At 39.3% G+C, this 13458-nt stretch overlaps 1 protein-coding gene across 1 annotated transcript in view; it reads right to left on the reverse strand.

The window, feature by feature from the left end:
* eif3ea (eukaryotic translation initiation factor 3, subunit E, a) overlaps window positions 1-9777 on the reverse strand; it is a 31716-nt gene extending 21939 nt beyond the window's left edge. The window contains exons 1-5 of the mRNA XM_020091458.2: window positions 9617-9777; window positions 7948-8065; window positions 7617-7734; window positions 4390-4432; window positions 3278-3382 (exon numbers count right to left, since the gene is read on the reverse strand). Of these exons, the coding sequence (XP_019947017.1) occupies window positions 3278-3382; window positions 4390-4432; window positions 7617-7734; window positions 7948-8065; window positions 9617-9706 (474 nt within the window). The 5' untranslated portion in view covers window positions 9707-9777. The remainder of the gene's footprint in view (window positions 1-3277; window positions 3383-4389; window positions 4433-7616; window positions 7735-7947; window positions 8066-9616) is intronic.
* Between the last annotated feature and the right edge of the window lie 3681 nt (window positions 9778-13458).

The raw sequence follows: 13458 nt of genomic DNA on the forward strand, positions 1-13458 counted from the left end.
CAGTCTGGCTTTCACTAGTGGCCACGCTAGAAAAGTTTCAATACCTGGGTTTTTCCAGCAGTTACCTTAAGTTTCCATTGGTTTGTGAAATGGGCACATTTTCGCTCACTGACCAGCAACAATAAATTTACTGTGCTGGGGATCCGACAGGACACTCAATCTTTATTCTTAACATCCAATCCCTGCATTAAGTGATGATATGAATAAGTTGCTCTTTTCGGGCTAGGCCGCACTGTAACAAGACCTGAGGCATGGATTTTGCAAGGCTGGCTTCCTTCGTTTAATTGACTGGGTTTCCCACGTTAAATGACTTTATGGAGCCTCACCTCTCCCATACGGGGGGAGGGAGAGACAGACAAGGGGCCTGTTAGGATGGGAGGTCCACAAAACACCAAAAAAGAGGGGAGGGGGAGCGCGGTACCCAGGCTCCCACTAATGAAATCCATTTCTACCTTTCCCCCCCATCTAAAAAGCCTCTTGCATTGTAGGGGGACGCAACAGATATGTAGTTCCAGAGCCCGATCTGGCTGGAACTTAAAATAAGGGGTCTAACAATTTGAGGGGTAAAAACAGGAAAAAACCCTCTATGCTCAGCATGCTGGACTTCGAACAACAGCCCTCAATTAGAGCAATTTTGGTTTATTTAGACTGAGCTGCAAAGCCATAAACAACAACTGCTGGAAAAGTGAGACACGTCCTTTGCTAACTTTCGAAGACTTTCCTTTAATGCTTTTTTTTTTTTTTAGGGGGGAGGGAGTGGAAGTGGAACAATTGGGTGAATTACTCTCGGATGCAACTCTTCCTTCTACACATTTGAGCAGATTGGTGAAAAAGCCATCAAATGGAGTACCCAACTGCTTTGGGTTAAGTGGGTTGTTTGTAGTGAAGTGAGTTCATCATTGTAGTGAGCCACTGCCAAGTTTTTCAGGAGAGGACACTCCAGCATACTGAATGTGCATGACTAGCCAGAGTCACTGACATCCGAAAGACAAGAGGCAACACAGTGCAGTATCAAATGCCAATTATAATGGGAACAAAAGATGGTCTTAATGTTTTTCACTCTAATGAATAGAAAAAATGTTGATCTTATTCTTGCCCATTCTTCAAGGGCTGGTTTTGGCACGAGTCCTGGCTTTACCGCAAAGCTAAATGTTGAACCAAAGACAAACAAAAGCATGAGGACAAGTGAGTGACACTGGGAAACCACTGACTATGCAGGCTGGTTCCACTGGTCATTATAGGCCATTCAGTTGACTTGAACTTACTAACACTTGATGCAAGATTACACCAAAATAGTGTAATCTTGAGATCCAAAAAGGCCTCCATTTCTGCTGGAAATCTGCTTTTAGTCCAAATGGAACAATGAACCAAATTAACAAGAAGGTAGATACAAGCTTGAAGATTCTCTGTAAATTGTCCCATATTCGCTAAGTGGTTCAAAGCGCTCAGCATCTTCACAGTAAAGGTCTCTATTGTTGTCTTTCTTCTATAAATAGTTATTGATAGTGTTTTTCTTGCTTGTGTTTCTTTCAGCTCACTTGTGATTGGGTGTTACACAAATTAAGGGGTCAGAACCTCAGAATATCTGCAGTTACTGACTGACAGCCTCTTCATACTTCTGCGTTTGGGCCTCTTGTTGACAAACAAACAATGCAAGTAGAGATTTTCTGTGTATCTGTGTGTACAACGAAGCGTTTAGGAAACGATGATGTCACAGCTTACCTCTCGCATGTCCACTGCTGCTTTGAGTAATGAGCATTAGCCCGAAACAACAACAATGGCGGGTACAAACCAATTTCTCTAGGTTTGATGAACACTGTGAGGTCTAATTACAAGTTAGCAGGTACATTTATCATTACTGTATCATATTACCACAATTCTGTCTGTCTCACCCAATATTACTTGGACCTGGGCTCAGCTGAGCATGCTTACAATTTTTTTGTCTAGTATTTGATGGATGTTGACGTACACTTAATTGCCACCTCCTGAACCGGCATGCCTGTTAGAGCGTTTGTAGATGTGTTTGTGTTCTCGTCTGGACGGAGCTATTTCTAAAACGAAGGTGGTGTGAACACTGTTTTTGTAAAACAGAAGGGATTAATCGCAGTAGTTTGTAACATTCGCAGGGATGCACAATGCTTTACATTATCAGGAAAAAAACTGTGGTTGTAGTCAACAGCACCTGCTGAAAACATCTGGTAGTTGTTCTTGACGTGTCTGTTATTCCAGAGATTTCTATCTCTACCTATTATAACAGAGAGAGACGCAGCTGGCTCTGCTACAGTCTACATCTTTGTTTGTCATCTAAAACTATCCTTGTACTGAAGATAAAGCTCAACAATCAAACTTTAAATAGCTTGATCATGAATCTAAAACATCAACTCTAAAATGATGGTCTTCCTTTCACAATTTAAACTGAAAAGACTATTGCATTCAAGACTTTAGTTAAGCAGCACCTAGTCCACTGAACCATCTTCTACTTCTTTTTGAGGGCAAAGGAAGAGAAACCACAAACTCCAGAGCCCAGGCAAAAAGTCTCTGTGTTTATAGAGGAAATAGAGGGGTGAGCATGTGCACTAACAAGCTATTTTGCCAGTGCTCTCTGTGAACTGTAATTATCTTCCGCTGCAAAACATACTTTGGCATTATTTGGTTTTTTAAAAGATTTGTCTAGAGAATTATTTAATCAAACTATTTTTATTTCAAAAATCTGTCTTTTTATGTTAAATTCAGCAAAGACAATTCACTCCTCCTCTATCGTGCACACACACGGCCCTAGAAACACCTCAAAAAATGTGGGGGACCCTCTTCCTGCTCAATAAGCCATACCATGCATATCTAAGCACACCATAAGCTCTGAAGTCGTGACAAGGGACTCTTGGCCACAGTGCTCAAATCAATAAACCGTCTACTGAGGCCCACCCCTTGAGAAAACTACAGACAGATTATGCAGTCCGCCACTGATCACTTGGCCCAGTTAAAGATCCTACTCAAGTCCTAGAGCAGCAGTCTCCTCCTAATACAGACGACGTGCAGTGAATTGAAGAGGCAATGACGTAAGCTGTTCAAATTCAATTACTTCTAAGTGTTCCTTTCTTGTCCTATATAAGCATTTGCCTTCTGAGGAATTATAAAGTGTGTATGACAGTTTATAATGAAGGATAATAAAATTCTAGAGATACTCTGTTAAGTGAGGTATGGTGTACAGTTATCAGCAAACATCACCATTAATGTTGACTGGTGTTGGATGTGTGTGTGATAAAATCGGAAAACTTACCAAGACGCGGAAGAAGTAAAGGTACTCTGCGGCACCGGAGTAGTTTCCACACTCGTACTGGAACTTGGCATATCTGTACAGTGTGTCCAAATACTCCTGACGAAACTTCAAGAGAAATACAAGTATATCGATGTCACAAACAGAGAAAATGTGAATCGTTGCCAGACCAAGTCAGACAATACATGAGCATATTTTCAATTGAAACATTGTGCTTCCACTGTAATTTAATGCAGCTCTTGTGCCGAAGGAAATTCCACATTTGTGTCATATCTGCTGGTGTTTCGTTGGGGTTAGGGTGCTTTTTTTAATCCTAATAAAAAAACATCTGGGTTAAAACCAAAATATTTAGATAGCTGTAAGTAAAGTGCAAATCTAATTTTAATGTCAGATTTATCTGTGGTAGTGACATAGTTTCCCTGCTGTGGTGGCACACCAGTGCTAAATGAATATAGAGTAAACACTGCTGTATCATATCAGTGGTATTTTGCCATGGCGAGAGAAAATGTAACTTTTGCAACAAATCTGCCAAGAAGTGGTCATGTGAACTAAATAAGAAATGCATAAATATATATAGGGCTATCATTTCAAGCCTACGGGTCTTCCTATATTTAACCGTCCTTCCTGCCGTCCAGTATCTCAGGGCAACGTGTAGTGACGTCAGGCCCATTCACTAAGGTTCAGTATAACTGTGACAGGCAGCGAAAGGCGCCTATGCCTTTCCCACTGCAGGCTGTGGGGCCCTGAGCCTGGGCTGTGTGGAGGTGCACTGAGGACAGCATGCAGGTCAGCGGGATACCGGAGTGGGAGGGGACCGACGGAGGGGAGGGTAAGAAGCCAAACATCATGGTAAATATAGAACCTCCGGCATTCTTGCGGCTCTATCCATGAGTCTCGAGCTACTCCGTTTATTCTTAACAATTCACCACAGAATGTAAATGTCCGCAGAATTTGTGCAAGCAACTGCAAACCCTGAAAATGAGTTAAGGGTTTTGGGAAGTAATTCTGCATTTCCCTGCCCCTCCCACTTTACCCCTAAAACAACCATGGGTTCACACAAGAGCCATGGGAAATGCAGTGAAGAAGTGAGATGTCAGCAAATCAGGCCAACTTACGTTATGTTTTTCTGCCAAATAGTCAAAGAGCATTCGTCCATCTCTGCAAAAAAAAGAGCAAGACAGTTCCTGTAGTTAGAGGCCATTTAACTTGAGTCGCTGTTTGGCCGACGTCCTGGTGTTTGGAGCCCCATTCAGGTATATTTTTCCACTTCTGGTCTAAATCAAGAGTCATTTCACTTTTAAAACAGTGTGATGGGCTGTTTATTACATTTGGTTTGGCTACTACAAATCTATACTAGCCATGTCTAACAAATTATGTCTGCTGAATAATGTGAATACTGATTTCTCAGCACAGCCTTTGAGTCTCTATGACTTTGTCAAAACAAAGGAATGCTCTGGCGTTTCTTAACCATTTTATCCCAACGGCATTTAACAACTTTGCCTGTGAGCTAAAATTTGGGTATTTATGCGGACACCACACTGAAACTACGTGTCATTATAGAGTAGGTGCATTTTTAGAATTTGAAAGCAAGAGTGCATTTTCTGGTTTGGGCTATGTGTGTTTAGTTAATTTCATTTATTCTGCATCACATTAGGAAAAGTTGTCTCCTGCTTGGAGGCAAACAAATGACAGACTGTGGTGGCGTGTCAGTCTGTTGCCCTGATAATATGATTGAGCCACTCACTTTCCAGATGTGTCCAGATATACCAAAACGTCATTACGGTTACAACTCTCAAGGGGTAAAACAACATTGAGTTTGTGCAGGTTTATTAATTGTCATAAAAGAAACATGAACCTTGGCCGAATAACTGGAAACAATATGCAAATAATTCCCTAGAAACATGAGCCCAATTCAGTGCATGTCCGTACCCACTTTCTTTCAATTGCACTAAACCAAATTGCCTTAGGGATTAATAAAGTTGTATTGTACTGAAATCTGATGCACAATTCTAGCCCAAGAAATAACATAATATATATTTATAGATATAATACATATTAAAAAAATAATTAAACAACTTTAATGGTTTGTTTGACAATCATTTTTTGGCACACAATTCTAGTACTTATGGTAAAGATGAGTCAGAAAACCAACCTGGATCAAAATAAAAAACAAGCATCATTATCACACCTTCCACTTCATTACCCCTGCTTTTCAAAAACAGGGTGTCAACTCCTGTTTATGAACAAAAATATTGATGAACAGCAATGAAGTGAATTTTTTTTCTCTTCAATGCATTTACCAGTGTTGACAAAACAAGATAATATTTACTACATGGTCGCTTTTTTTAATTTAACATTGGTGTCACCCATTTAAACAGAATTAAACTTGCTGGTGTGACTTAGCTCAGCTTTGTCAAGCCTGAAACCCACTTGTGGCTGCTCATTGTTTTACTTTTGGGTAATTGAGCTTCTTCCTTCTGTTGAGCAGAAAACGTTTTGCATCCACATATTGTCATTTACAGATAAGACATTTCCCTTTAAATCATACATCAAACTGCATTGGTAATGTGCAAAAAGAACAATATCTGCACCATGACACAAAATACCTCACATCTAAAATGTAAGTGAGAGCCTGATGCTGAGATGACCAACAAGAGACAGTTGTTCATGAAAAAGCAGCGGTACTGCCACCTTCTGCACTGACAAAGTCAAGGAGCCACCAGCAGGATGTTGACAAAAAATATACCAAAATTAGTTTCATTGCTTTAAAGGGGTAGTTCACCAAAACAATTTAAATCACTCATTATCTACTCACCATTATGCAAGTGGAAGGGTGGGTGAAGTGTTTGAGTCCGCAAAACACTTCTGGAGTCTCAGGGGTAAACAGTGTTGTAGCAAAATCCAACACAATTGAAGTAACTGGTCATCAATTTTTCAAACGTAAAAAAACTACAGAAAAGAGCGTTACATGCTTCAATACTGCTCGTGTGGTGTCATAAAAGTGTTAGGAAGCCCCGGCATTCATATTAGACTCGAACGGCCTCATTTACACCATGTTTTTGTATTGGATTAGGCTGCAACACTGTTTTCTCTGAAACTCCCAAAGTGTTTCCGTGGAATCACACACTTCACTCAGCCCTACATCAACATAGTGGTGAGTAGAGAATGAGGGAATTTTTATTTTTCAGTGAATTATCCCTTTAACGAGTTCCCCAAACAAATGGGAACACAAATCATAGATCACCCTAATGACAACCATAATCCATGGAGTGTAATAATGACAGACTGTTTATAGATATGATAATAAAATGATTTACTATAATGGCTGGGCTTGTTTTCTGGCTTCAGTAGTTTTTCAAAATAAAGCCTAGTCAGGCATATCGGCCTACTGGCTAACCACTCAATAAAAGGACCAAGAACAATAGGTTCTGTTACCCTGTGAAAAGCTTTGTGGATCTGTGTGTTTTAAGCCGAATGGACAGAGCATTGAGGTTCAAATATCAACCTATTTCTCATTTTCAGTACGGGATAATCATCCAATCTAGGCACAATGTTAAAAACAAGCAATTACATCAAGTATAATCTAGGCCATAATGGTGATATAAGACTGCTGCATGTCTGTTGGCCTTAGAGCAAATTCTTTATTGACCCCAGATGAGTTTCCTATTGTTTTAAAAATCCAATGGTATGAGGAACAAAATTATGAACAACTTCAGACAGGCCCATGCTTCCTCATCCAAAAAGATTTCCTCCTTAGTCCACACTGACAGCGGACTAGCAATAACATAGACATGTACTAAGTCCATGTTGTTATTATCTGTCTTCAGATCCCACCGAACAGTTTCTACAAATCTATGGCTTAAATAAACATATTTCTAAAGCCCAACTAAAGCAATATCATAAAGCAGTACAAACTGAAAAGAAATGAAAATGGAAAATGCTTTTGATTAACTGTACACACTCTCGCCAAGAAACAAAGAAAAGGATAAAGACCAAATATGACCAAACTATTTTAATCAGCATAGACAACGAAACAGTCTTAATAAGGTTAACCACAACATTTTGTGTCTGTGTCTTTTTACTTATGTCTTTGCTGACTTTGCTCAGCTTAAGCACTGAAAAGGCTGAACGCCTTACCCATTCGAAATTCAGTTCAATGGACACAAAATACAAAATCCCTCTACAATACTGATGTGCAGTCTACTGTTTCAAATAACAGGTTTTAAACATAAACTTAAAATAATGATAAGAACATCACGCAAATTTCACATCCTCACTGAGGCTTCATCACATTGTACATAATTACTTTCAGGATAATAACGAGGAAGAAAATAGACTTTACCTGGTGGACTGCATCTGCCTCGTTGTCTCAGGGTCCTCGAACATTTTCACAATGGGCTCGGTCTCAGACTGCAGCTGCTTGAGCTGGGCCACAACCTCTGTCCTCTTCTCCCTCAGAGCTGACACAGGGATTAAGAGAGTCATTAGCTACAGCACCAACATATGCATGGTGTGTGACCCCGCAGTGAAAATGCAGTAACACAAGATTTTACTGTTAAATCAATTCTGAGTGGAGTAAGTGGTGTAGCGCAGCAGCCCTTTATGATTTCTGTTATGATGATGCGTTAGGGGTGGAGAAATAGGGATGAGATGCACCGAGCGTCAACACTTACTATGGGGAATTTCCTTTTCAAGAAAAAGGCTTCTGTACACATCCATGGCAAAGTCCACCATGTTTGTGTCACTGAGCAGGTCCAGTTTTCCATGAAGAAGCTCCTGCTCATTGTAGATCTAAGAAACAGAGTCAGTAACAGAAAACAGAGGTGGGGTGGAGGGGGTGGGGGTGGGGAGAGGGGGTGTTGTACAATTTTATTATTTGACCAGGAGGCCCTGACTAAATAAAGCCATTCCCAAACATGACATGAGGAAAATCTCCCCACAATGGGGTCCAGACTTTGTCCTGGGTTTGCCTTTCACATGTGAACAATCCAGCACGACATTATCTGGTCAGACACGTTCAAAACACAGAGATCTCGGTTGTGAGGGGTGGCACAGCACGCAGGACGTAACATTTAAATTCTGCTGCAGGGATGATGTGTTTTTATTTATAGTACATCCTCCAGAGAATCTCTGTAAAATAATCTGCTGTATTGTCAGTGGAATGGCAAGAGAAACTATGGGGAATGTCCGCAGTAACCTGACATGTGTGTTATCACATACAGCCCTGCCGTATAATTTTAGAAAATAATCCAGAGATCAGAGCATGTCTGAAAACAGCTTAACGAAAATTGCTGTCAAGCATTTTTTATATTTTACAAGGCACAAATTGTTATGTGGATAATGAGCTTTCAACCCATTTTTCCATTAATTCCTAAAGGTGGTGCCTGAACTCCAGAGGCCCATGTGCACTCACCCTATAAAAGCTAAGACCTATGTACTTATCTCTTTTATTGTGTATCAATGAACACATGGGTGAGCCAGAATGATAGGCTGGCTATGATTTCTGCCCAAATATGTCTTTGCTGGCCACTGAATTAACGATCATGTTAGCTTTCTATGGTTAGCCAATGCTAACGGTGGTTTCTGAGATCCTGGCCTATAAGCTGAATAAATGTGCTAAGAGCAGGGTTCAATAATAACTGATAGCTTAATGTCAAGCTAATAAGCACTTCCCAATTGTTCCTTTAATATAAATTCAATTACATTGATGTTACTGAATGGATAACCACGTTCTCAGGTTCTCAGGGCTAGCTTTGTCTGGGTGAGCATTGATCGGAGTGTTTCTCCTTTAGGCAGAAACATTGCTGAGCTGCTGTGTGATCGGTTTAACATATGTAGTCACATGTTCGGAGATATATCACCTGAGCACAGCCTACTATTGTACAGTTTAAGAACAACACACTCCTGAGTGTCTTTCTCCGATGAGATAGAAGCAGCGTGTGGCTGCGTTTAATAAAGCTACTCACAGTGAACAAGCACTACTTCCGGTATTGTACTTTTCAAATGTAGAATTTAAGAGTCTTCCGGTTTGATGTGTTGCGCGGCCTTTAACGTGTTTCGACGTGACACACATCCTACACCTGTTATATGTTTCAGTACATTCTTATATGCGGTTACAGAACAGTTTCAATGTTTCTGTCGAGGTAGGCGCGGTTTTCCGTTTTAATGTGAAGGCAATTGGATGGATTTCCGGTTACATACGCGTGGTGGCTTTACACAGCTGCTAAAAATGTGACCGAGCGCTGAGCGCGCGTGGCTTCCATCGCCCCTCAAACCCCTTATTACCGCCTAAAACCCACTAAAACACGCAGCGAAGTGTTCACGTGAGGGTATGGGTCGTACCTCTTTGACAGACAGGAACTCCAGCAGAGGAAAAACTAGATGACGGTCTAAAAAGTGGGCAATTTTGGTGGTGAGGTCGTACTCCGCCATCTTTGCTCCGGAGAAAGGGAAGCGGAAGTGTGATGCAGCAGAATACAGAGGGACGGACCAATCAGAGACGCCTTCAGCATCCTCGATGAAACACGTATATGATATGATGCTGAGAACATGATAGATAGATACATAGATAGACCAACAGAAATATGCATAGATAGATAGATAGATACATGGATAGATAGATAGATAGATAGATAGATAGATAGATAGATAGATAGACAGATAGACAGATAGATAGATAGATAGATAGACAGAACAACAGACAAATAGATAGATAGACAGACAGATGGAGGGCATCCTTGATAAAACATATGATATGATGCTGATTTTACCCTGCTTATATAAAATACATGATAGATAGATAGACAGACATATAAATAGATAGATAGATAGATAGATAAACCAACAGACAGACGGATAGATAGATAGATAGATAGATAGATAGATAGACAGAGGGAGGGCATCCTTGATAAAACATATGATATGATGCTGATTTTACCCTGCTTATATAAAATACATGATAGATAGATAGATAGACAGACATATAAATAGATAGATAGATAGGTAGGTAGATAGATAGATAGACCAACAGACAGATAGATAGATAGATAGATAGATAGATAGATAGATAGATAGACCAACAGACAGATAGATAGATAGACAGACATATAAATAGATAGATAGATAGGTAGGTAGATAGATAGACCAACAGACAGATAGATAGATAGATAGATAGATAGATAGATAGATAGATAGATAGATAGATAGATAGATAGATAGATAGATAGACCAACAGACAGACAGATAGATAGATAGATAGATAGATAGATAGATAGATAGATAGATAGATAGATAGACAGACAGAACAACAGACAAATAGATAGATAGACGGACAGAGGGAGGGCATCCTTGATAAAACATATGGTATGATGCTGATTTTAGCCTGCTTATATAAAATACATGATGGATAGATAGATAGATAGACAGACATATAAATAGATAGATAGATGGATATAAATAGATAGACAGATTGATAGATAGACAAACAGACATAAATAGATAGATAGCTGGATATAAATAGATAGACAGATTGATAGATAGACAGACATATAAATAGATAGATAGATGGATATAAATAGATAGACAGATTGATAGAGAGACAGACATATAAATAGATAGATAGATGGATATAAATAGATAGACAGATTGATAGATAGACAAACAGACATAAATAGATAGATAGCTGGATATAAATAGATAGACAGATTGATAGATAGACAGATTGATAGATAGACAAACAGACATAAATAGATAGATAGCTGGATATAAATAGATAGACAGATTGATAGATAGACAGATTGATAGATAGACAAACAGACATAAATAGATAGATGGATATAAATAGACAGACAGATTGATAAACAGACAGACGTAGAGACAGACATCAATGTTGATCATATGCTGTTCTTTTGCACCACTCAACATCTTCCTTTTGATTTATTGATTTCTTGTTTATACTGTTAAAATGTCTAAACCCCTAAAGTGCCTCCAACTTTTTTTTTTTTTTGGTCTCTGAGAAGGATGCAAAACTGTGACTTGTAAACCTTTCAAGATTCTCATAATTTCATTGTGGTGTTGATACAGTGAAATGGTTCTTTTTTGAGAGGGATCCAAGTGAACGTTTTGTTGAATGTGAAAACATCGGCTTTCCTCCAGGCACCACTGATATTTCTCCTAAAAGCCAGTGTGTGACTTCTTTATGAGACTAAAACCATCTTAGGGCAAATGTAGTCACCAAGAACCCACACTTACACCAGCCAGCTAAATCTGAACAAAAACAACCAGATCATTTCCAATCAATTGACTTTTCCACAAGGTTAGAATGCCGTCTCTGTGCATATGAACCATCCTCTTTCCTCCCCCCTCCATTTCAGAAGCTGCCTCGTAAAGGTGCCCATGTGTCGACCATATACCCGACCAACAACAGCCAATATCAGCTTCTAAATGACCCATTTCTAATAGGTTTCACTACGACCTTGTTTTCTTGACAACCACACGGCACTGTCTTGTATCCTCACACAATTCCCCCCTTGTTACTGCGGTGCTCTCTCTCCTCCGCTCTCACTTCTCCCTGCTGCCTGACAGCAGGTAGAAATGAGTCATAAAAAGACACCACTCACCACGGCCAGATGCTGTTTTACTGGGTGCTTCTGACACAGTCAGCTCTGGCTCAGTGGCAGTTCGCTTTAATATAAAAAAAAAGAGAGAAACCACAGATTTTACTTTGCTGAAGCCTCCTTTGTGTTCACTTTACCTTTTCCCTGTTCCTCTTGTGCGTTCCTGCGCAGTATTTTAAGTTTATGCAAGTTCAATTCTTGTTCCAATTTTACTTATAGCTGCACAATCATGACATTTGATGTCTAACCCCCCATTTATCTTGATGACACTTACCTAGAATACCTTTCTAAAGTTTGGGACTGTAGAATTATAATGGCCAGAAAGGGGGTCACACAAGTGTAAGGGGTTTTCAATTTTTTGGGGGGTAAGGGTAGTGATCTGACTTTTTTGGGTGACCGAGTGAAGGTAAATTAATATTTTATTTGAGGCTTAAAATAAATAAATAAATAATATATATATATATTTGTAGTTACAATAGAGCTACTGCAATATAATTACTATATAATACATATATAGTATATAATATAATACACTCCAAGGCACTTGGTCTGGCATTGCCATCCTTGCACACAATGCAATCACGGTCCAGACTGTTCTCATTTGTGGTTCTTCCAATGATGGAACAAGTTATGCTAATAAAGCAGGGGCGTCCCTCTATCTTCAAGAATGTCTTGCAGACTCATCTCTTCCTCTCTTCTAACACCTATAACACCATAACACCCCTACTTAACACTTTCTGTGGACTTTTGCTGCTTTTACCTGACCTCATTCACTTTGACTTTTTGAACAGATTTCGCTGAGTACTTACTTCAAGGTTACCTACTTTAGTTAAGCTCTAGTGTTGTTCCACAGTTTTATGTCTACTTGGCTAAACGTGTCTATCAAATAAGTAGATGTAATATAGTTATATCAAAAAGTCTATATGCACCATGATTCATTTAAGTGCACTTTGCTGTAAACAGAAGGGAATAGTTCTGTCTGTTTATGAGAGTTGCATTCATTTGTACATTGGTGGTGCATGCTAGAAGTTAGAAGATATCAAATTTTAATTTGGGGTGCATTATTAAATTACTGCCCTGTAAAATATGACCATCCATGCAAGCAGCTTGTTACAACCCAGTTACGTTTTATTGGTAGACGTAGTGGCTGTGGTAATTATGACGGCAGCAAATAAGAAAGGCAGGTGACTTAATATAAAGAGTGAGTAACAAAACCATAGTTGGTTCTCTTTATCAAACTGATAGTCAGCATTGCTTCTTTATTCTATGACTGTTCCACAACTTAAACTGTGCGTCTATGATTGTAACCATGACAACAAAGGTCCGCTTACAGGAAGGAAGGAATTATTTTAACCCAAACCACCATCTTTTCCTCAAACTAAGCAAGTCATTTTTCGGGCAATAAAAACAATGACATCTGTTTTTGTTACCATGATAAGGATATGGCTCAGGGAAAACTGGCCCTGGTATGTTCCTAATAGTTATAGGTACAAGTGACTTATTGTTATTTAAAAATTGTATTTATACAAATCAATCAATCAATCAAATTTTATTTGTAGAGCCCATATT

This window comes from Paralichthys olivaceus, chromosome 13, assembly GCF_024713975.1.
Source record: "Paralichthys olivaceus isolate ysfri-2021 chromosome 13, ASM2471397v2, whole genome shotgun sequence".
Lineage (NCBI taxonomy): Eukaryota > Metazoa > Chordata > Actinopteri > Pleuronectiformes > Paralichthyidae > Paralichthys > Paralichthys olivaceus.